This window comes from Engystomops pustulosus, chromosome 8, assembly GCF_040894005.1.
Source record: "Engystomops pustulosus chromosome 8, aEngPut4.maternal, whole genome shotgun sequence".
Taxonomy (NCBI): Eukaryota; Metazoa; Chordata; class Amphibia; order Anura; family Leptodactylidae; genus Engystomops; species Engystomops pustulosus.
In genome coordinates this window covers 110,665,341-110,692,321 of record NC_092418.1, presented here as the reverse complement: position 1 = coordinate 110,692,321, position 26,981 = coordinate 110,665,341, and the positions used below count along the sequence as shown (strand labels likewise).

Below are 26,981 nucleotides of genomic sequence, written 5' to 3'. Positions count from 1 at the left end.
TTAGTGAATCCTGGCAGACCCGAATCCTCGTCAGAGAACGCACCTCTGGATCGCGACTGGACCGGGTAAGTAAATGTGCGCCATTGCCACCAAAACCGCCCACCAAATTTTATACCATAAAGGACCTTCACCCAAAAAGCCTCGTACATCTGTTCCTGCTCTCGATACACATGTACACAAGAGCCATTTCAGAACCTTTGAAGTTCCTCCTAAGATCCTGAAACCTCAGATTGAATGCAGGTCGAATGGATGCATCCTCCATTCCCCAAGAAGCTTGATTCTGGTACCATAAGTGAATTCCAGACTTCTAGGGGCTATAATATTCATACAGACCAGGGCCCAAGTTGTTATGGAAGACTCTATGTACATGTTCAGGAGGGACCTGGATGCCTTTCTGGAGAGGAACAATATAACATTGGTTGTGAATAAAACTTTCTGTTAGTAGTTTCCAGGAAGTTATTCTCACCATCAAATTAGGGGTCGGGAAAGAATTTTCCCCGCTTTGGAACAATTGGTATAAGCCTTGCAGGGTTTTTGCCTTCTTCTGGATCAACACAATGTAATGTATAGGTTGGACTTGATGGACTAAAGTCTCTTTATAACCTCTTTTACTATGATATTAGATGTGAGGATAAAAATCTGCTTCAGAAATTGCAATCTATTTTTGACAACTATTTTGATACAGATTTTAACATTATCAATCATCAGTGGAAGTATTTGCACAGAATCGACCAGTTGTCCCTTACCACATAGGATAGGCGAGGAAATCAGGCATCTGTTCGTTTGCAGATACTGCATTACAAGTGCCATGTTGTCCTCAAAAATATGTCAAAATATTATTTTTTAACATTTTTTAAAAATTAATTTCATTTTTTAATCTTTTCCTGGCGAAACATTCCCTTTAAAATGTAGCTACAAAAGCTGCAAAAATAACTCTGACCTCAGATGATTACAATTAATAGGAAAAGGAAAATGTAATTTAGAAGGAACAACTATTGAGAACAAATCCTCAGGATGACAGAGTTTTTATGGGTACTATGATTATGTCTTTGTGCTTAGAAAATCATCTAATAATACGCCAAATGTGTGTTACAAGCCGTGAGCCCTGGAATGACCTTGATGTTTAAAAAGTAAAAATCACCCAGGGCAAAAAAATATATATCACTGCAATATTAAGGTATAAACGAGAAGTGGAATAATCTAGAAGATAACTCGAATTTCACAGTAAGTCCAGGATTTTTTTTTTTAGAACTGGTGAACAAATCATCAGAATCACAGTGGGTAAAAAAATAATTGTATTTTTTCAACAAAACATTTGTGGGTCAATGTAAGGCACAAGCACCTCTGGTGGCACGATCACATCCCCAGGCTACTGTGGAGACACATGACTTATGATAAAGAAGAAGAGCTGGTGCCCATTTATTTGACAAATCCATTTCCTGGACCACCCATGTCAGGGACAATCAGGTGATCAAGACTAACGAGAAGTAGAGTGGAAGTCTAACAACAAATTTAAGATGTATGCAAAAATAACCAAAAATATAGAAGTCACCAAAGCTACAACTCTGTATATTTAAAGAACTTTTAAGGGAACATTTCGCCAGAAAGGGGCATATTTTTCAAGCAATTTATAATGTTTATTATACTTTACAGGAATTTTTAGATTTAGTAAAAATGTACTAAGTCCAGACATTTTTGACTCCTGCTACTACGCATAACAATGTACTGAAACTTCTGATTCTAATGCTAATACTGCAGCAGTCATCTCGTTTACACCACAGACTGAATAACAATCAAAGAAAACACTAGGGGAGATTTATTAATCAGTCCACGACATAATTCTGTCCTAGCTTGCATTAAAAAAATGTCTCCACATCATTTTTAAAGGTTTTTAGAGTTTTCTGGCCCTCCTACGACTAGCTCAACAAAAGGGGCGTGGTCTAAGAAAATGGGCATGGCCTCGCACCAAAAAATGTCCATGCGCCAGAAATACTGCTGACCCGAAAGAATGTTGTCCTAACTTTCTGGCGTAAAGTAAGCCAACTAATAGGAGGTGTAGAGTACAACAAGACAGTCTTATACTCCTTCCCCTCCCTGTACAATGACGTCTATATAGATAACACTGACCCATCATTACATCACTACTGACAATAGATGATGTCACAGCTTATCTCCTCCCCCTCCCTGTACAATGACCTGTATATAGATAACACTGACCCATCATTACATCACTACTGACAATAGATGATGTCACAGCTTATCTCCTCCTCCCTGCACAATGACCTCTATATAGATAACACTGACCCATCATTACATCACTACTGACAATAGATGATGTCACAGCTTATCTCCTCCACCTCCCTGTACAATGACCTCTATATAGATAACACTGATCCATCATTACATCACTACTGACAATAGATGATGTCACAGCTTATCTCCTCCACCTCCCTGTACAATGACCTCTATATAGATAACACTGACCCATCATTACATCACTACTGACAATAGATGATGTCACAGCTTATCTCCTCCCCCTCTCTGTACAATGTCCTCTATATAGATAACACTGACCCATCATTACATCACTACTGACAATAGATGATGTCACAGCTTATCTCCTCCACCTCCCTGTACAATGTCCTCTATATAGATAACACTGACCCATCATTACATCACTACTGATAATAGATGATGTCACAGCTTATCTCCTCCACCTCCCTGTACAATGTCCTCTATATAGATAACACTGACCCATCATTACATCACTACTGACAATAGATGATGTCACAGCTTATCTCCTCCCCCTCTCTGTACAATGTCCTCTATATAGATAACACTGACCCATCATTACATCACTACTGACAATAGATGATGTCACAGCTTATCTCCTCCACCTCCCTGTACAATGTCCTCTATATAGATAACACTGACCCATCATTACATCACTACTGACAATAGATTATGTCACAGCTTATCTCCTCCCCCCCTGTACAATGACCTCTATATAGATAACAAAGACCCATCATTACATCAATACTGACAATCAATGATGTCACAGATTATCAACAGGTCTGGAAAATTCCCATCCCGCCTATTACCATGAGCAGCTGTAAAGCATATCACTAATTGTTGTTGCTAGAGCTCAGGCAAGATGGCAACTCCAGATAAAATAAAACAATTTGCAATCAGAAAATAAGAACAGGTTTCAATACAATTATATATTTAATTATGAGGTTTTAATGCGTTGAAACAAAAATTGGCAACACGTTCCTTTTTAGAATTAAAGTCGAAAGCAAAGATAATAGGAATAAATCAAAAACATCTTTTACAAGTCTAAAACACGGAATAAACAAAGAAATACTGAATTCTCTGCAAGATAATAAAAATAATAAAATGCAGAATGAATCGAAATTTTTACCATAACATCTAGTTATTCCCTGTAACTATACACCACTCAAGAGTCCTCAGTATCTATGTAGATCTGGCCATATGTTCCAATTTTTGAATTTTAGTTTTTAACTTACGTATCGGTGTGATCCATCATACTCGCATCTCTCGATCTTGCCCAGGCTGCCATCTGAGTAGTAGAGTTTCTCGGCAGAGTGATCAATGGTCAGACCATTCGGAGTAACTATGTCGGTGCTTACAATGACTTGGGCATTTTTCCCAGAAAGGGTGGACCTCATGATACTTGGGTGTTGTTCGTTCCAATTTGTCCAAAACATTAAACTGAGAATGAGAAATAGAGGAAATTTTTAATGAGGATTGGAAATTACAGATTCAATTCGGACATTTTCATTTTACAGAGGCTTATAAATTCTAAACAACGGGGAATCGAGATCCGTAATTGGCAACTATGATGAGAGCATTTAAATAAAGACATGGAACAAAATTACTGCCAATGTCGGCATTCTACACAACATGCTTTATTTTGTGATCACGGCCAATCATCCTCCAACCTGTTACATTGATGTCCTTCAGCATGCCTCAAAAAAGTCTTTGTGGACTTTTCAAATGAACTTAAAGGAGTCAGGAGTTGGAGGACAGTGATGCTGGGATGTCCCTTCCTAGCTTCATTCATGTCCCATAGACCAGGTATAATTACAAGTCTTTGTTACAGCTCCTGATGGTGGCTTATGATGATGTCCAATTGGATATTAGTCAAACCAGGATTAGTAAGACCACCATCCAGTATGCCATCATCGAAATTTGGTCCATGAATGATTTGCAATAAATGTTGCGCCTAAATCTTAATGACAGGTTCCCATTTAGGTTTTACACTATATCTTTTAATCTTGGTCATAGCAAAGAAACTTGTAAGTGCCTCTCACATCTTTACCTCTCATTTTCAATCTAGAAGCAACTAAACTATCAATGGAGAATTATAATCGTCATGGTTCCTCTGAAAACCATCAAATAAATGGACAACTAAGCAAAACCAGAGGCAGAGGCAGTTCTACCATCACCATAGACAAGGGGCATCCACTAAACCTAGAAGAGAGGCGAATCTACCATCACCATAGACAGGGGACATCCTCTACACCTAGAGGAGAGAAGGTTCTACTATCGCCATAGACAGGGGGCATCCTTTACACCTAGAGGAGAGGAGGTTCTACCATCACCATAGACAGGGGGCATCCACTAAACCTAGAAGAGAGGCGAATCTACCAGCACCATTGACAGGGGACATCCTCTACACCTAGTGGAGAGAAGGTTCTACTATCGCCATAGACAGGGGGCATCCTCTACACCTAGAGGAGAGGAGGTTCTACCATCACCATAGACAAGGGCCATCCTCTACACCTAGAGGAGAGGAGGTTCTACCATCACCATAGACAGGGGACATCCTCTACACCTAGAGGAGAGGGGGTTCTACCATCACCATAGACAGGGGGCATCCTTTACACCTAGAGAAGAGGAGGTTCTACCATCACCATAGACAGGGGGCATCTTTTACACCTAGAGGAGAGACGATTCTACCATCACCATTGACAGGGGACATCCTCTACACCTAGAGGAGAGAAGGTTCTACTATTGCCATAGACAAGGGGCATCCTCTACACCTAGAGGACAGGAGGTTCTACCATCACCATAGACAGGGGACATCCTCTACACCTAGAGGAGAGGGGGTTCTACCATCACCATAGACAGGGGGCATCCTTTACCCCTAGAGGAAAGGGGGTTCTACCATCCCCATAGACAGGGGGCATCATCTACACCTAGAGGAGAGGAGGTTCTACTATCACCATAGACAGGGGGTATCCTTTACACCTAGAGGAGAGGAGGTTCTACCATCACCATAGACAGGGGGTATACTCTACACCTAGAGGAGAGGAGGTTCTACCATCGCCATAGACACGGGGCATCCTCTACACCTAGAGGAGAGGAGGCTCTACCATCAGCATACACAGGGGGCATTTTTACACCTAGAGGAGAGGAGGTTCTACCATCAACATAGACAGGGGGCATCCTCTACACCTAGAGGTGAGATGGTTCTACCATCACCATAGACAGGAGGCATCCTCTACACCTAGAGGAGAGGAGGTTCTACCATCACCATAGAAAGGAGGCATCCTCTACACCTAGAGGAGAGGAGGTTCTACCATCACCATAGACAGGGGGCATCCTCTACACCTAGAGGAGAGAAGGTTCTACTATCGCCATAGACAGGGGGCATCCTCTACACCTAGAGGACAGGAGGTTCTACAATCACCATAGACAGGGGGCATCCTCTACGACTAGAGGAGAGGAGGTTCTACCATCACCATAGACAGGGGGCATCCTCTACACCTAGAGGAGAGGCGGTTCTACCATCACCATAGACAGTGGGCATCCTCTACACCTAGAGGAGAGGAGGTTCTACCATCACCATAGACATGGAACATCCTCTACACCTAAAGGAGAGGAGGTTCTACCATCACCATAGACAGGGGACATCCTCTACACCTAGAGGAGAGGAGGATCTACGATCACCATAGACAGGAGGCATCCTCTACACCTAGAGGAGAGGCGATTCTACCTTCAACATAGACAGGGGACATCCTCTACACCTAGAGGAGAGGAGGATCTACCATCACCATAGACAGAGGCATCCTCTACACCTAGAGGAGATGAGGTTCTACCATCACCATAGACGGGGGGCATCCTCTACACCTTTAGGAGAGGAGGTTCTACCATCACCATAGACAGGGGACATCCTCTACACCTAGAGGAGAGGAGGTTCTACCATCACCATAGACAGGGGGCATCCTCTACACCTAGAGGAGAGGAGGTTCTACCATCACCATAGACGGGGGGCATCCTCTACACCTTTAGGAGAGGAAGTTCTACCATCACCATAGACAGGGGACATCCTCTACACCTAGAGGAGATTCTACCATCACCATAGACAGGGGACATGCTCTACACCTAGAGGAGAGGAGATTCTACCCTCATCATAGACAGGGGACATCCTCTACACCTAGAGGAGAGGAGGATCTACCATCACCATAGACAGGAGGCATCCTCTACACCTAGAGGAGAGGAGGTTCTACCATTACCATAGACAAGGGGGAATCCTCTACACCTAGAGGAGAGGGGGCTCTACCATCACCATAGACAGGGGACATCTTCTACACCTAGAGGAGAGGAGGTTCTACCATTACCATAGACAGGGGGGCATCCTCTACACCTAGAGGAGAGGAGGTTCTACCATCACCATAGACAGGGGACATCCTCTACACCTAGAGGAGAGGAGGTTCTACCATCACCATAGACAGGGGGCATCCTCTACACCTAGAGGAGAGGAGGTTCTACCATCACCATAGACAGGGGGCATCCTCTACACCTAGAGGAGAGGAGGTTCTACCATCACCATAGACAGGGCGCATCCTCTACACCCTGTGTCTTTTTCCAACCTTATCTGCTATGATGTTATGATAACAGCATAATGTTTTCTTCTACATTTTTTTCGTAAACTCAATGGGGGGTCATTGAAAAAAGTTAAACTATTATTCAGGCTTTACAAAAGCCTAAGCAATTTTTTCACATTTTTGCTTTGTAAGGACTTGCAATTTTCATTTCTACAACCTTGGGGTCCAAATAGCTTTTTGATTGCTTTTAATGTAATTTATCTTACAACTTTTTTTAACATCATGTTATTTCTGTGTCTCATAAGTGGATGCTGACATGTAATTCTACAAGCAGACATAGGACCTTCAAGGGGAAACTCTGCTGCTATGATGCAATGTGATGGCTGCTGTGGGGTGATGAAGCCACTTAGGCACTGTGAATGACCATGGAGTCTAAGGGGTTAAATACCCTAGATCTGAGCTTTTCCGATCCTGGGTGTTGGTGGCAGCTCGATGCTAGAACACAGCTGGGCACCAGTGGATAAAAGCCTGACACAGCAGGAGTTAAGGGGTTAAAAATCAATGAGAAGACTTTGTTGTCTGCAGCGTACTCATTCTCATGGGTATGAAGTGCCGCGCTGTATCTTACATAATGAATGACCCCTAAACTTTACATCTATTTTACTGTCAAGACCAACATTAGACTAAATGAAGAGATGTTGTGCTTGAGCAGAATGACATGATTAGTCTCTGACAAACACATGACTCTTCTGTACATGAGAGAAGTGACACCGGATCATTAGCCTCCAAAACTAATAGCACAAAAGAGCTGACAAGGCGGCTGGAGAGCCCTTAAAGGGATCCTCGGAGACCTCCCCAGACATCTATCCCTTCCACATTTCCTACTCTCTGGTGCTGATTACATTCTGATTACGATACAGTACAAATACACAGAGTGCAGTATATGACGCTCACTGATGTGCAGGTTTATTAGTATCCAATTTATTATTGACGATAAAGGAAATGTAATAAATATAACCTGCTCACATTTTATTTACTTGTACATAGGGGGCAGTATTATAGTAGTTATATTCTTGTACATAGGGGGCAGTAGTATAGTAGTTATATTCCTGTACATAGGGGACAGTATTATAGTAGTTATATTCCTGTACATAGGGAGCAGTATTATAGAAGTTATATTCCTGTACATAGGGGGCAGTATTATAGTACTTATATTTTTGTACATAGGGGGCAGTATTATAGCAGTTATATTCTTGTACATAGGGGGCAGTATTATAGTAGTTATATTCTTGTACATAGGGGGCAGTATTATAGTAGTTATATTCTTGTACATAGGGGGCAGTATTATAGTAGTTATATTCTTGTACATAGGGAGCAGTATTATAGTAGTTATATTCTTGTACATAGGGCAGTATTATAGTAGTTATATTCTTGTACATAGGGGGCAGTATTATAGTAGTTATATTCCTGTACATAGGGGGCAGTATTATAGTAGTTATATTCTTGTACATAGGGGGACAGTATTATAGTAGTTATATTCTTGTACATAGGGGCAGTATTATAGTAGTTATATTCCTGTACATAGGAGCAGCATTATAGTAGTTATATTCTTGTACATAGGGGGCAGTATTATAGTAGTTATATCCCTGTACATAGGGGGCAGTATTATAGTAGTTATATTCTTGTACATAGGGGGCAGTATTATAGTAGTTATATTCTTGTACATAGAGGGCAGCATTATAGTAGTTATATTCTTGTACATAGGAGGCAGTATTATAGTAGTTATATCCCTGTACATAGGGGGCAGTATTATAGTAGTTATATTCTTGTACATAGGGGGCAGTATTATAGTAGTTATATTCTTGTACATAGGGGGCAGTATTATAGTAGTTATATTCCTGTACATAGGAGGCAGTATTATAGTAGTTATATTCTTGTACATAGGGGGCAGTATTATAGTAGTTATATTCTTGTACATAGGGGGCAGTATTATAGTAGTTATATCCCTGTACATAGGGGGCAGTATTATAGTAGTTATATTCTTGTACATAGGGGGCAGTATTATAGTAGTTATATTCCTGTACATAGGGGGCAGTATTATAGTAGTTATATTCCTGTACATAGGGGGCAGTATTATAGTAGTTATATTCCTGTACACAGGGGGCAGTATTATAGTAGTTATATTCTTGTACATAGGGGGCAGTATTATAGTAGTTATATTCTTGTACATGAGGGCAGTATTATAGTAGTTATATTCTTGTACATAGGGGGCAGTATTATAGTAGTTATATTCTTGTACATAGGGGCAGTATTATAGTAGTTATATTCCTGTACATAGGGGGCAGTATTATAGTAGTTATATTCCTGTACATAGGGGGCAGTGTTATAGTAGTTATATTCTTGTACATAGGGGGCAGCATTATAGTAGTTATATTCTTGTACATAGGGGGCAGTATTATAGTAGTTATATCCCTGTACATAGGGGGCAGTATTATAGTAGTTATATTCTTGTACATAGGGGGCAGTATTATAGTAGTTATATTCTTGTACATAGAGAGCAGCATTATAGTAGTTATATTCTTGTACATAGGAGGCAGTATTATAGTAGTTATATCCCTGTACATAGGGGGCAGTATTATAGTAGTTATATTCTTGTACATAGGGGGCAGTATTATAGTAGTTATATTCTTGTACATAGGGGGCAGAATTATAGTAGTTATATTCCTGTACATAGGAGGCAGTATTATAGTAGTTATATTCTTGTACATAGGGGGCAGTATTATAGTAGTTATATTCTTGTACATAGGGGGCAGTATTATAGTAGTTATATCCCTGTACATAGGGGTAGTATTATAGTAGTTATATTCTTGTACATAGGGGGCAGTATTATAGTAGTTATATTCCTGTACATAGGGGGCAGTATTATAGTAGTTATATTCCTGTACATAGGGGGCAGTATTATAGTAGTTATATTCCTGTACATAGGGGGCAGTATTATAGTAGTTATATTCCTGTACACAGGGGGCAGTATTATAGTAGTTATATTCTTGTACATAGGGGGCAGTATTATAGTAGTTATATTCTTGTACATAAGGGCAGTATTATAGTAGTTATATTCTTGTACATAGGGGGCAGTATTATAGTAGTTATATTCTTGTACATAGGGGCAGTATTATAGTAGTTATATTCCTGTACATAGGGGGCAGTATTATAGTAGTTATATTCCTGTACATAGGGGGCAGTGTTATAGTAGTTATATTCTTGTACATAGGAGGCAGTATTATAGTAGTTATATTCTTGTACATAGGGGGCAGTATTATAGTAGTTATATTCTTGTACATAGGGGGCAGTATTATAGTCGTTATATTCCTGTACATAGGGGGCAGTATTATAATAGTTATATTCTTGTACATAGGGGGCAGTATTATAGTAGTTATATCCTTGTACATAGGGGCAGTATTATAGTAGTTATATTCTTGTACATAGGGGGCAGTATTATAGTAGATATATTCTTGTACATATCGGGCAGTATTATAGTAGTTATGTTCTTGTACATAGGGGGCAGTATTATAGTAGTTATATTCTTGTACATAGGGGGCAGTATTATAGTAGTTATATTCTTGAACATAGAGGACAGTATTATAGTAGTTATATTCTTGTACATAGGAGGCAGTATTATAGTAGTTATATTCTTGTACATAGGGGGCAGTATTATAGTAGTTATATTCTTGTACATAGGGGGCAGTATTATAGTAGTTATATTCTTGTACATAGAGTACAGTATTATAGTAGTTATATTCCTGTACATAGGGGGCAGTATTATAGTAGTTATATTCTTGTACATAGAGGGCAGTATTATAGTAGTTATATTCTTGTACATAGGAGGCAGTATTATAGTAGTTATATTCTTGTACATAGGGGGCAGTATTATAGTAGTTATATTCCTGTACATAGGAGGCAGTATTATAGTAGTTATATTCTTGTACATAGGGGGCAGTATTATAGTAGTTATATTCCTGTACATAGGGGGCAGTATTATAGTAGTTATATTCTTGTACATAGGGGGCAGTATTATAGTAGTTATATTCCTGTACATAGGGGGCAGTATTATAGTAGTTATATTCCTGTACATAGGGGGCAGTATTATAGTAGTTATATTCTTGTACATAGGGGCAGTATTATAGTAGTTATCTTCCTGTACATAGGGGCAGTATTATAGTAGTTATATTCTTGTACATAGGGGGCAGTATTATAGTAGTTATATCCCTGTACATATGGGGCAGTATTATAGTAGTTATATTCCTGTACATAGGGGGCAGTATTATAGTAGTTATATTCTTGTACATAGGGGGCAGTATTATAGTAGTTATATTCCTGTACATAGGTGCCAGTATTATAGTAGTTATATTCTTGTACTTAGGGGGCAGCATTATAGTAGTTATATCCCTGTACATATGGGGCAGTATTATAGTAGTTATATTCCTGTACATAGGGGGCAGTATTATAGTAGTTATATTCTTGTACATAGGGGGCAGTATTATAGTAGTTATATTCCTGTACATAGGGGGCAGTATTATAGTAGTTATATTCTTGTACATAGGGGGCAGTATTATAGTAGTTATATTCCTGTACATAGGGGGCAGTATTATAGTAGTTATATTCCTGTACATAGGGGGCAGTATTATAGTAGTTATATTCTTGTACATAGGGAGCAGTATTATAGTAGTTATATTCTTGTACATAGAGGACAGTATTATAGTAGTTATATTCTTGTACATAGGGGGCAGTATTATAGTAGTTATATTCTTGTACATAGGAGGCAGTATTATAGTAGTTATATTCCTGTACATAGGAGGCAGTATTATAGTAGTTATATTCTTGTACATAGGGGGCAGTATTATAGTTGTTATATTCCTGTACATAGGGGGCAGTATTATAGTAGTTATATTCCTGTACCTAGGGGGCAGTATTATAGTAGTTATATTCCTGTACATAGGGGGCAGTATTATAGTAGTTATATTCCTGTACATAGGGGGCAGTATTATAGTAGTTATATTCCTGTACATAGGGGGCAGTATTATAGTAGTTATATTCTTGTACTTAGGGGGCAGCATTATAGTAGTTATATCCCTGTACATATGGGGCAGTATTATAGTAGTTATATTCCTGTACATAGGGGGCAGTATTATAGTAGTTATATTCTTGTACATAGGGGGCAGTATTATAGTAGTTATATTCCTGTACATAGGGGGCAGTATTATAGTAGTTATATTCTTGTACATAGGAGGCAGTATTATAGTAGTTATATTCCTGTACATAGGGGGCAGTATTATAGTAGTTATATTCTTGTACATAGGGGGCAGTATTATAGTAGTTATATTCTTGTACATAGGGGGCAGTATTATAGTAGTTATATTCCTGTACATAGGAGGCAGTATTATAGTAGTTATATTCTTGTACATAGGGGGCAGTATTATAGTAGTTATATTCTTGTACATAGGGGGCAGTATTATAGTAGTTATATCCCTGTACATAGGGGGCAGTATTATAGTAGTTATATTCTTGTACATAGGGGGCAGTATTATAGTAGTTATATTCCTGTACATAGGGGGCAGTATTATAGTAGTTATATTCCTGTACATAGGGGGCAGTATTATAGTAGTTATATTCCTGTACATAGGGGGCAGTATTATAGTAGTTATATTCTTGTACATAGGGAGCAGTATTATAGTAGTTATATTCTTGTACATAGAGGACAGTATTATAGTAGTTATATTCTTGTACATAGGGGGCAGTATTATAGTAGTTATATTCTTGTACATAGGAGGCAGTATTATAGTAGTTATATTCCTGTACATAGGAGGCAGTATTATAGTAGTTATATTCTTGTACATAGAGGGCAGTATTATAGTTGTTATATTCCTGTACATAGGGGGCAGTATTATAGTAGTTATATTCCTGTACCTAGGGGGCAGTATTATAGTAGTTATATTCCTGTACATAGGGGGCAGTATTATAGTAGTTATATTCCTGTACATAGGGGGCAGTATTATAGTAGTTATATTCCTGTACATAGGGGGCAGTATTATAGTAGTTATATTCCTGTACATAGGGGCAGTATTATAGTAGTTATCTTCCTGTACATAGGGGCAGTATTATAGTAGTTATATTCTTGTACATAGGGGGCAGTATTATAGTAGTTATATTCCTGTACATAGGGGGCAGTATTATAGTAGTTATATTCCTGTACATAGGGGGCAGTATTATAGTAGTTATATTCTTGTACATAGGGGGCAGTATTATAGTAGTTATATTCCTGTACATAGGGGGCAGTATTATAGTAGTTATATTCTTGTACATAGGGGGCAGCATTATAGTAGTTATATCCCTGTACATATGGGGCAGTATTATAGCAGTTATATTCCTGTACATAGGGGGCAGTATTATAGTAGTTATATTCTTGTACATAGGGGGCAGTATTATAGTAGTTATATTCCTGTACATAGGGGGCAGTATTATAGTAGTTATATTCTTGTACATAGGAGGCAGTATTATAGTAGTTATATTCCTGTACATAGGGGGCAGTATTATAGTAGTTATATTCTTGTACATAGGGGGCAGTATTATAGTAGTTATATTCTTGTACATAGGGGGCAGTATTATAGTAGTTATATTCCTGTACATAGGGGGCAGTATTATAGTAGTTATATTCTTGTACATAGGGGGCAGTATTATAGTAGTTATATTCTTGTACATAGGGGGCAGTATTATAGTCGTTATATTCCTGTACATAGGGGGCAGTATTATAATAGTTATATTCTTGTACATAGGGGGCAGTATTATAGTAGTTATATCCTTGTACATAGGGGCAGTATTATAGTAGTTATATTCTTGTACATAGGGGACAGTATTATAGTAGATATATTCTTGTACATATCGGGCAGTATTATAGTAGTTATATTCTTGTACATAGGGGGCAGTATTATAGTAGTTATATTCTTGTACATAGGGGGCAGTATTATAGTAGTTATATTCTTGAACATAGAGGACAGTATTATAGTAGTTATATTCTTGTACATAGGAGGCAGTATTATAGTAGTTATATTCTTGTACATAGGGGGCAGTATTATAGTAGTTATATTCTTGTACATAGGGGGCAGTATTATAGTAGTTATATTCTTGTACATAGAGTACAGTATTATAGTAGTTATATTCCTGTACATAGGGGGCAGTATTATAGTAGTTATATTCTTGTACATAGAGGGCAGTATTATAGTAGTTATATTCTTGTACATAGGAGGCAGTATTATAGTAGTTATATTCTTGTACATAGGGGGCAGTATTATAGTAGTTATATTCCTGTACATAGGAGGCAGTATTATAGTAGTTATATTCTTGTACATAGGGGGCAGTATTATAGTAGTTATATTCCTGTACATAGGGGGCAGTATTATAGTAGTTATATTCTTGTACATAGGGGGCAGTATTATAGTAGTTATATTCCTGTACATAGGGGGCAGTATTATAGTAGTTATATTCTTGTACATAGGGGGCAGTATTATAGTAGTTATATTCTTGTACATAGGGGGCAGTATTATAGTAGTTATATTCTTGTACATAGGGGGCAGTATTATAGTAGTTATATTCCTGTACATAGGGGGCAGTATTATAGTAGTTATATTCTTGTACATAGGGGGCAGTATTATAGTAGTTATATTCTTGTACATAGGGGGCAGTATTATAGTAGTTATATTCCTGTACATAGGGGGCAGTATTATAGTAGTTATATTCTTGTACATAGGGGGCAGTATTATAGTAGTTATATTCTTGTACATAGGGGGCAGTATTATAGTCGTTATATTCCTGTACATAGGGGGCAGTATTATAATAGTTATATTCTTGTACATAGGGGGCAGTATTATAGTAGTTATATCCTTGTACATAGGGGCAGTATTATAGTAGTTATATTCTTGTACATAGGGGGCAGTATTATAGTAGATATATTCTTGTACATATCGGGCAGTATTATAGTAGTTATATTCTTGTACATAGGGGGCAGTATTATAGTAGTTATATTCTTGTACATAGGGGGCAGTATTATAGTAGTTATATTCTTGAACATAGAGGACAGTATTATAGTAGTTATATTCTTGTACATAGGAGGCAGTATTATAGTAGTTATATTCTTGTACATAGGGGGCAGTATTATAGTAGTTATATTCTTGTACATAGGGGGCAGTATTATAGTAGTTATATTCTTGTACATAGAGTACAGTATTATAGTAGTTATATTCCTGTACATAGAGTACAGTATTATAGTAGTTATATTCTTGTACATAGAGGGCAGTATTATAGTAGTTATATTCTTGTACATAGGAGGCAGTATTATAGTAGTTATATTCTTGTACATAGGGGGCAGTATTATAGTAGTTATATTCTTGTACATAGAGTACAGTATTATAGTAGTTATATTCCTGTACATAGGGGGCAGTATTATAGTAGTTATATTCTTGTACATAGAGGGCAGTATTATAGTAGTTATATTCTTGTACAAAGGAGGCAGTATTATAGTAGTTATATTCATGTACATAGGGGGCAGTATTATAGTAGTTATATTCCTGTACATAGGAGGCAGTATTATAGTAGTTATATTCCTGTACATAGGGGGCAGTATTATAGTAGTTATATTCTTGTACATAGGGGGCAGTATTATAGTAGTTATATTCTTGTACATAGGGGGCAGTATTATAGTAGTTATATTCTTGTACATAGGGGGCAGTATTATAGTAGTTATATTCCTGTACATAGGGGGCAGTATTATAGTAGTTATATTCTTGTACATAGGGGGCAGTATTATAGTAGTTATATTCTTGTACATAGGGGGCAGTATTATAGTAGTTATATTCCTGTACATAGGGGGCAGTATTATAGTAGTTATATTCTTGTACATAGGGGGCAGTATTATAGTAGTTATATTCTTGTACATAGGGGGCAGTATTATAGTCGTTATATTCCTGTACATAGGGGGCAGTATTATAATAGTTATATTCTTGTACATAGGGGGCAGTATTATAGTAGTTATATCCTTGTACATAGGGGCAGTATTATAGTAGTTATATTCTTGTACATAGGGGGCAGTATTATAGTAGATATATTCTTGTACATATCGGGCAGTATTATAGTAGTTATATTCTTGTACATAGGGGGCAGTATTATAGTAGTTATATTCTTGTACATAGGGGGCAGTATTATAGTAGTTATATTCTTGAACATAGAGGACAGTATTATAGTAGTTATATTCTTGTACATAGGAGGCAGTATTATAGTAGTTATATTCTTGTACATAGGGGGCAGTATTATAGTAGTTATATTCTTGTACATAGGGGGCAGTATTATAGTAGTTATATTCTTGTACATAGAGTACAGTATTATAGTAGTTATATTCCTGTACATAGAGTACAGTATTATAGTAGTTATATTCTTGTACATAGAGGGCAGTATTATAGTAGTTATATTCTTGTACATAGGAGGCAGTATTATAGTAGTTATATTCTTGTACATAGGGGGCAGTATTATAGTAGTTATATTCTTGTACATAGAGTACAGTATTATAGTAGTTATATTCCTGTACATAGGGGGCAGTATTATAGTAGTTATATTCTTGTACATAGAGGGCAGTATTATAGTAGTTATATTCTTGTACAAAGGAGGCAGTATTATAGTAGTTATATTCTTGTACATAGGGGGCAGTATTATAGTAGTTATATTCCTGTACATAGGAGGCAGTATTATAGTAGTTATATTCTTGTACATAGGGGGCAGTATTATAGTAGTTATATTCCTGTACATAGGGGCAGTATTATAGTAGTTATCTTCCTGTACATAGGGGCAGTATTATAGTAGTTATATTCTTGTACATAGGGGGCAGTATTATAGTAGTTATATTCCTGTACATAGGGGGCAGTATTATAGTAGTTATATTCTTGTACATAGGGGGCAGCATTATAGTAGTTATATCCCTGTACATATGGGGCAGTATTATAGCAGTTATATTCCTGTACATAGGGGGCAGTATTATAGTAGTTATATTCTTGTACATAGGGGGCAGTATTATAGTAGTTATATTCCTGTACATAGGGGGCAGTATTATAGTAGTTATATTCTTGTACATAGGAGGCAGTATTATAGTAGTTATATTCCTGTACATAGGGGGCAGTATTATAGTAGTTATATTCTTGTACATAGGGGGCAGTATTATAGTAGTTATATTCTTGTACATAGGGGGCAGTATTATAGTAGTTATATTCCTGTACATAGGGGGCAGTATTATAGTAGTTATATTCTTGTACATAGGGGGCAGTATTATAGTAGTTATATTCTTGTACATAGGGGGCAGTATTATAGTCGTTATATTCCTGTACATAGGGGGCAGTATTATAATAGTTATATTCTTGTACATAGGGGGCAGTATTATAGTAGTTATATCCTTGTACATAGGGGCAGTATTATAGTAGTTATATTCTTGTACATAGGGGGCAGTATTATAGTAGATATATTCTTGTACATATCGGGCAGTATTATAGTAGTTATATTCTTGTACATAGGGGGCAGTATTATAGTAGTTATATTCTTGTACATAGGGGGCAGTATTATAGTAGTTATATTCTTGAACATAGAGGACAGTATTATAGTAGTTATATTCTTGTACATAGGAGGCAGTATTATAGTAGTTATATTCTTGTACATAGGGGGCAGTATTATAGTAGTTATATTCTTGTACATAGGGGGCAGTATTATAGTAGTTATATTCTTGTACATAGAGTACAGTATTATAGTAGTTATATTCCTGTACATAGGGGGCAGTATTATAGTAGTTATATTCTTGTACATAGAGGGCAGTATTATAGTAGTTATATTCTTGTACATAGGAGGCAGTATTATAGTAGTTATATTCTTGTACATAGGGGGCAGTATTATAGTAGTTATATTCTTGTACATAGAGTACAGTATTATAGTAGTTATATTCCTGTACATAGGGGGAGTATTATAGTAGTTATATTCTTGTACATAGGAGGCAGTATTATAGTAGTTATATTCTTGTACATAGGGGGCAGTATTATAGTAGTTATATTCCTGTACATAGGAGGCAGTATTATAGTAGTTATATTCTTGTACATAGGGGGCAGTATTATAGTAGTTATATTCCTGTACATAGGGGGCAGTATTATAGTAGTTATATTCTTGTACATAGGGGGCAGTATTATAGTAGTTATATTCCTGTACATAGGGGGCAGTATTATAGTAGTTATATTCTTGTACATAGGGGCAGTATTATAGTAGTTATCTTCCTGTACATAGGGGCAGTATTATAGTAGTTATATTCTTGTACATAGGGGGCAGTATTATAGTAGTTATATCCCTGTACATATGGGGCAGTATTATAGTAGTTATATTCCTGTACATAGGGGGCAGTATTATAGTAGTTATATTCTTGTACATAGGGGGCAGTATTATAGTAGTTATATTCCTGTACATAGGGGGCAGTATTATAGTAGTTATATTCTTGTACATAGGGGGCAGTATTATAGTAGTTATATCCCTGTACATAGGGGGCAGTATTATAGTAGTTATATTCTTGTACATAGGGGGCAGTATTATAGTAGTTATATTCCTGTACATAGGGGGCAGTATTATAGTAGTTATATTCCTGTACATAGGGGGCAGTATTATAGTAGTTATATTCCTGTACACAGGGGGCAGTATTATAGTAGTTATATTCTTGTACATAGGGGGCAGTATTATAGTAGTTATATTCTTGTACATGAGGGCAGTATTATAGTAGTTATATTCTTGTACATAGGGGGCAGTATTATAGTAGTTATATTCTTGTACATAGGGGCAGTATTATAGTAGTTATATTCCTGTACATAGGGGGCAGTATTATAGTAGTTATATTCCTGTACATAGGGGGCAGTGTTATAGTAGTTATATTCTTGTACATAGGGGGCAGCATTATAGTAGTTATATTCTTGTACATAGGGGGCAGTATTATAGTAGTTATATCCCTGTACATAGGGGGCAGTATTATAGTAGTTATATTCTTGTACATAGGGGGCAGTATTATAGTAGTTATATTCTTGTACATAGAGAGCAGCATTATAGTAGTTATATTCTTGTACATAGGAGGCAGTATTATAGTAGTTATATCCCTGTACATAGGGGGCAGTATTATAGTAGTTATATTCTTGTACATAGGGGGCAGTATTATAGTAGTTATATTCTTGTACATAGGGGGCAGAATTATAGTAGTTATATTCCTGTACATAGGAGGCAGTATTATAGTAGTTATATTCTTGTACATAGGGGGCAGTATTATAGTAGTTATATTCTTGTACATAGGGGGCAGTATTATAGTAGTTATATCCCTGTACATAGGGGTAGTATTATAGTAGTTATATTCTTGTACATAGGGGGCAGTATTATAGTAGTTATATTCCTGTACATAGGGGGCAGTATTATAGTAGTTATATTCCTGTACATAGGGGGCAGTATTATAGTAGTTATATTCCTGTACATAGGGGGCAGTATTATAGTAGTTATATTCCTGTACACAGGGGGCAGTATTATAGTAGTTATATTCTTGTACATAGGGGGCAGTATTATAGTAGTTATATTCTTGTACATAAGGGCAGTATTATAGTAGTTATATTCTTGTACATAGGGGGCAGTATTATAGTAGTTATATTCTTGTACATAGGGGCAGTATTATAGTAGTTATATTCCTGTACATAGGGGGCAGTATTATAGTAGTTATATTCCTGTACATAGGGGGCAGTGTTATAGTAGTTATATTCTTGTACATAGGAGGCAGTATTATAGTAGTTATATTCTTGTACATAGGGGGCAGTATTATAGTAGTTATATTCTTGTACATAGGGGGCAGTATTATAGTCGTTATATTCCTGTACATAGGGGGCAGTATTATAATAGTTATATTCTTGTACATAGGGGGCAGTATTATAGTAGTTATATCCTTGTACATAGGGGCAGTATTATAGTAGTTATATTCTTGTACATAGGGGGCAGTATTATAGTAGATATATTCTTGTACATATCGGGCAGTATTATAGTAGTTATGTTCTTGTACATAGGGGGCAGTATTATAGTAGTTATATTCTTGTACATAGGGGGCAGTATTATAGTAGTTATATTCTTGAACATAGAGGACAGTATTATAGTAGTTATATTCTTGTACATAGGAGGCAGTATTATAGTAGTTATATTCTTGTACATAGGGGGCAGTATTATAGTAGTTATATTCTTGTACATAGGGGGCAGTATTATAGTAGTTATATTCTTGTACATAGAGTACAGTATTATAGTAGTTATATTCCTGTACATAGGGGGCAGTATTATAGTAGTTATATTCTTGTACATAGAGGGCAGTATTATAGTAGTTATATTCTTGTACATAGGAGGCAGTATTATAGTAGTTATATTCTTGTACATAGGGGGCAGTATTATAGTAGTTATATTCCTGTACATAGGAGGCAGTATTATAGTAGTTATATTCTTGTACATAGGGGGCAGTATTATAGTAGTTATATTCCTGTACATAGGGGGCAGTATTATAGTAGTTATATTCTTGTACATAGGGGGCAGTATTATAGTAGTTATATTCCTGTACATAGGGGGCAGTATTATAGTAGTTATATTCCTGTACATAGGGGGCAGTATTATAGTAGTTATATTCTTGTACATAGGGGCAGTATTATAGTAGTTATCTTCCTGTACATAGGGGCAGTATTATAGTAGTTATATTCTTGTACATAGGGGGCAGTATTATAGTAGTTATATCCCTGTACATATGGGGCAGTATTATAGTAGTTATATTCCTGTACATAGGGGGCAGTATTATAGTAGTTATATTCTTGTACATAGGGGGCAGTATTATAGTAGTTATATTCCTGTACATAGGTGCCAGTATTATAGTAGTTATATTCTTGTACTTAGGGGGCAGCATTATAGTAGTTATATCCCTGTACATATGGGGCAGTATTATAGTAGTTATATTCCTGTACATAGGGGGCAGTATTATAGTAGTTATATTCTTGTACATAGGGGGCAGTATTATAGTAGTTATATTCCTGTACATAGGGGGCAGTATTATAGTAGTTATATTCTTGTACATAGGGGGCAGTATTATAGTAGTTATATTCCTGTACATAGGGGGCAGTATTATAGTAGTTATATTCCTGTACATAGGGGGCAGTATTATAGTAGTTATATTCTTGTACATAGGGAGCAGTATTATAGTAGTTATATTCTTGTACATAGAGGACAGTATTATAGTAGTTATATTCTTGTACATAGGGGGCAGTATTATAGTAGTTATATTCTTGTACATAGGAGGCAGTATTATAGTAGTTATATTCCTGTACATAGGAGGCAGTATTATAGTAGTTATATTCTTGTACATAGGGGGCAGTATTATAGTTGTTATATTCCTGTACATAGGGGGCAGTATTATAGTAGTTATATTCCTGTACCTAGGGGGCAGTATTATAGTAGTTATATTCCTGTACATAGGGGGCAGTATTATAGTAGTTATATTCCTGTACATAGGGGGCAGTATTATAGTAGTTATATTCCTGTACATAGGGGGCAGTATTATAGTAGTTATATTCTTGTACTTAGGGGGCAGCATTATAGTAGTTATATCCCTGTACATATGGGGCAGTATTATAGTAGTTATATTCCTGTACATAGGGGGCAGTATTATAGTAGTTATATTCTTGTACATAGGGGGCAGTATTATAGTAGTTATATTCCTGTACATAGGGGGCAGTATTATAGTAGTTATATTCTTGTACATAGGAGGCAGTATTATAGTAGTTATATTCCTGTACATAGGGGGCAGTATTATAGTAGTTATATTCTTGTACATAGGGGGCAGTATTATAGTAGTTATATTCTTGTACATAGGGGGCAGTATTATAGTAGTTATATTCCTGTACATAGGAGGCAGTATTATAGTAGTTATATTCTTGTACATAGGGGGCAGTATTATAGTAGTTATATTCTTGTACATAGGGGGCAGTATTATAGTAGTTATATCCCTGTACATAGGGGGCAGTATTATAGTAGTTATATTCTTGTACATAGGGGGCAGTATTATAGTAGTTATATTCCTGTACATAGGGGGCAGTATTATAGTAGTTATATTCCTGTACATAGGGGGCAGTATTATAGTAGTTATATTCCTGTACATAGGGGGCAGTATTATAGTAGTTATATTCTTGTACATAGGGAGCAGTATTATAGTAGTTATATTCTTGTACATAGAGGACAGTATTATAGTAGTTATATTCTTGTACATAGGGGGCAGTATTATAGTAGTTATATTCTTGTACATAGGAGGCAGTATTATAGTAGTTATATTCCTGTACATAGGAGGCAGTATTATAGTAGTTATATTCTTGTACATAGAGGGCAGTATTATAGTTGTTATATTCCTGTACATAGGGGGCAGTATTATAGTAGTTATATTCCTGTACCTAGGGGGCAGTATTATAGTAGTTATATTCCTGTACATAGGGGGCAGTATTATAGTAGTTATATTCCTGTACATAGGGGGCAGTATTATAGTAGTTATATTCCTGTACATAGGGGGCAGTATTATAGTAGTTATATTCCTGTACATAGGGGCAGTATTATAGTAGTTATCTTCCTGTACATAGGGGCAGTATTATAGTAGTTATATTCTTGTACATAGGGGGCAGTATTATAGTAGTTATATTCCTGTACATAGGGGGCAGTATTATAGTAGTTATATTCCTGTACATAGGGGGCAGTATTATAGTAGTTATATTCTTGTACATAGGGGGCAGTATTATAGTAGTTATATTCCTGTACATAGGGGGCAGTATTATAGTAGTTATATTCTTGTACATAGGGGGCAGCATTATAGTAGTTATATCCCTGTACATATGGGGCAGTATTATAGCAGTTATATTCCTGTACATAGGGGGCAGTATTATAGTAGTTATATTCTTGTACATAGGGGGCAGTATTATAGTAGTTATATTCCTGTACATAGGGGGCAGTATTATAGTAGTTATATTCTTGTACATAGGAGGCAGTATTATAGTAGTTATATTCCTGTACATAGGGGGCAGTATTATAGTAGTTATATTCTTGTACATAGGGGGCAGTATTATAGTAGTTATATTCTTGTACATAGGGGGCAGTATTATAGTAGTTATATTCCTGTACATAGGGGGCAGTATTATAGTAGTTATATTCTTGTACATAGGGGGCAGTATTATAGTAGTTATATTCTTGTACATAGGGGGCAGTATTATAGTCGTTATATTCCTGTACATAGGGGGCAGTATTATAATAGTTATATTCTTGTACATAGGGGGCAGTATTATAGTAGTTATATCCTTGTACATAGGGGCAGTATTATAGTAGTTATATTCTTGTACATAGGGGACAGTATTATAGTAGATATATTCTTGTACATATCGGGCAGTATTATAGTAGTTATATTCTTGTACATAGGGGGCAGTATTATAGTAGTTATATTCTTGTACATAGGGGGCAGTATTATAGTAGTTATATTCTTGAACATAGAGGACAGTATTATAGTAGTTATATTCTTGTACATAGGAGGCAGTATTATAGTAGTTATATTCTTGTACATAGGGGGCAGTATTATAGTAGTTATATTCTTGTACATAGGGGGCAGTATTATAGTAGTTATATTCTTGTACATAGAGTACAGTATTATAGTAGTTATATTCCTGTACATAGGGGGCAGTATTATAGTAGTTATATTCTTGTACATAGAGGGCAGTATTATAGTAGTTATATTCTTGTACATAGGAGGCAGTATTATAGTAGTTATATTCTTGTACATAGGGGGCAGTATTATAGTAGTTATATTCCTGTACATAGGAGGCAGTATTATAGTAGTTATATTCTTGTACATAGGGGGCAGTATTATAGTAGTTATATTCCTGTACATAGGGGGCAGTATTATAGTAGTTATATTCTTGTACATAGGGGGCAGTATTATAGTAGTTATATTCCTGTACATAGGGGGCAGTATTATAGTAGTTATATTCTTGTACATAGGGGGCAGTATTATAGTAGTTATATTCTTGTACATAGGGGGCAGTATTATAGTAGTTATATTCTTGTACATAGGGGGCAGTATTATAGTAGTTATATTCCTGTACATAGGGGGCAGTATTATAGTAGTTATATTCTTGTACATAGGGGGCAGTATTATAGTAGTTATATTCTTGTACATAGGGGGCAGTATTATAGTAGTTATATTCCTGTACATAGGGGGCAGTATTATAGTAGTTATATTCTTGTACATAGGGGGCAGTATTATAGTAGTTATATTCTTGTACATAGGGGGCAGTATTATAGTCGTTATATTCCTGTACATAGGGGGCAGTATTATAATAGTTATATTCTTGTACATAGGGGGCAGTATTATAGTAGTTATATCCTTGTACATAGGGGCAGTATTATAGTAGTTATATTCTTGTACATAGGGGGCAGTATTATAGTAGATATATTCTTGTACATATCGGGCAGTATTATAGTAGTTATATTCTTGTACATAGGGGGCAGTATTATAGTAGTTATATTCTTGTACATAGGGGGCAGTATTATAGTAGTTATATTCTTGAACATAGAGGACAGTATTATAGTAGTTATATTCTTGTACATAGGAGGCAGTATTATAGTAGTTATATTCTTGTACATAGGGGGCAGTATTATAGTAGTTATATTCTTGTACATAGGGGGCAGTATTATAGTAGTTATATTCTTGTACATAGAGTACAGTATTATAGTAGTTATATTCCTGTACATAGAGTACAGTATTATAGTAGTTATATTCTTGTACATAGAGGGCAGTATTATAGTAGTTATATTCTTGTACATAGGAGGCAGTATTATAGTAGTTATATTCTTGTACATAGGGGGCAGTATTATAGTAGTTATATTCTTGTACATAGAGTACAGTATTATAGTAGTTATATTCCTGTACATAGGGGGCAGTATTATAGTAGTTATATTCTTGTACATAGAGGGCAGTATTATAGTAGTTATATTCTTGTACAAAGGAGGCAGTATTATAGTAGTTATATTCATGTACATAGGGGGCAGTATTATAGTAGTTATATTCCTGTACATAGGAGGCAGTATTATAGTAGTTATATTCCTGTACATAGGGGGCAGTATTATAGTAGTTATATTCTTGTACATAGGGGGCAGTATTATAGTAGTTATATTCTTGTACATAGGGGGCAGTATTATAGTAGTTATATTCTTGTACATAGGGGGCAGTATTATAGTAGTTATATTCCTGTACATAGGGGGCAGTATTATAGTAGTTATATTCTTGTACATAGGGGGCAGTATTATAGTAGTTATATTCTTGTACATAGGGGGCAGTATTATAGTAGTTATATTCCTGTACATAGGGGGCAGTATTATAGTAGTTATATTCTTGTACATAGGGGGCAGTATTATAGTAGTTATATTCTTGTACATAGGGGGCAGTATTATAGTCGTTATATTCCTGTACATAGGGGGCAGTATTATAATAGTTATATTCTTGTACATAGGGGGCAGTATTATAGTAGTTATATCCTTGTACATAGGGGCAGTATTATAGTAGTTATATTCTTGTACATAGGGGGCAGTATTATAGTAGATATATTCTTGTACATATCGGGCAGTATTATAGTAGTTATATTCTTGTACATAGGGGGCAGTATTATAGTAGTTATATTCTTGTACATAGGGGGCAGTATTATAGTAGTTATATTCTTGAACATAGAGGACAGTATTATAGTAGTTATATTCTTGTACATAGGAGGCAGTATTATAGTAGTTATATTCTTGTACATAGGGGGCAGTATTATAGTAGTTATATTCTTGTACATAGGGGGCAGTATTATAGTAGTTATATTCTTGTACATAGAGTACAGTATTATAGTAGTTATATTCCTGTACATAGAGTACAGTATTATAGTAGTTATATTCTTGTACATAGAGGGCAGTATTATAGTAGTTATATTCTTGTACATAGGAGGCAGTATTATAGTAGTTATATTCTTGTACATAGGGGGCAGTATTATAGTAGTTATATTCTTGTACATAGAGTACAGTATTATAGTAGTTATATTCCTGTACATAGGGGGCAGTATTATAGTAGTTATATTCTTGTACATAGAGGGCAGTATTATAGTAGTTATATTCTTGTACAAAGGAGGCAGTATTATAGTAGTTATATTCTTGTACATAGGGGGCAGTATTATAGTAGTTATATTCCTGTACATAGGAGGCAGTATTATAGTAGTTATATTCTTGTACATAGGGGGCAGTATTATAGTAGTTATATTCCTGTACATAGGGGCAGTATTATAGTAGTTATCTTCCTGTACATAGGGGCAGTATTATAGTAGTTATATTCTTGTACATAGGGGGCAGTATTATAGTAGTTATATTCCTGTACATAGGGGGCAGTATTATAGTAGTTATATTCTTGTACATAGGGGGCAGCATTATAGTAGTTATATCCCTGTACATATGGGGCAGTATTATAGCAGTTATATTCCTGTACATAGGGGGCAGTATTATAGTAGTTATATTCTTGTACATAGGGGGCAGTATTATAGTAGTTATATTCCTGTACATAGGGGGCAGTATTATAGTAGTTATATTCTTGTACATAGGAGGCAGTATTATAGTAGTTATATTCCTGTACATAGGGGGCAGTATTATAGTAGTTATATTCTTGTACATAGGGGGCAGTATTATAGTAGTTATATTCTTGTACATAGGGGGCAGTATTATAGTAGTTATATTCCTGTACATAGGGGGCAGTATTATAGTAGTTATATTCTTGTACATAGGGGGCAGTATTATAGTAGTTATATTCTTGTACATAGGGGGCAGTATTATAGTCGTTATATTCCTGTACATAGGGGGCAGTATTATAATAGTTATATTCTTGTACATAGGGGGCAGTATTATAGTAGTTATATCCTTGTACATAGGGGCAGTAGTATAGTAGTTATATTCTTGTACATAGGG

At 36.2% G+C, this 26,981-nt stretch overlaps 1 protein-coding gene across 6 annotated transcripts in view; it reads right to left on the bottom strand.

Moving 5' to 3' along the window:
• Window positions 1-26,981, bottom strand: part of LRP1B (LDL receptor related protein 1B) — a 1,123,330-nt gene that overhangs the window by 237,325 nt on the left and 859,024 nt on the right. For all 6 annotated transcript variants that reach the window (XM_072122223.1, XM_072122226.1, XM_072122225.1 and 3 more), the window contains exon 43: window positions 3,528-3,732. In XM_072122223.1, coding sequence (XP_071978324.1) covers window positions 3,528-3,732 — 205 coding nt within the window. The remainder of the gene's footprint in view (window positions 1-3,527; window positions 3,733-26,981) is intronic.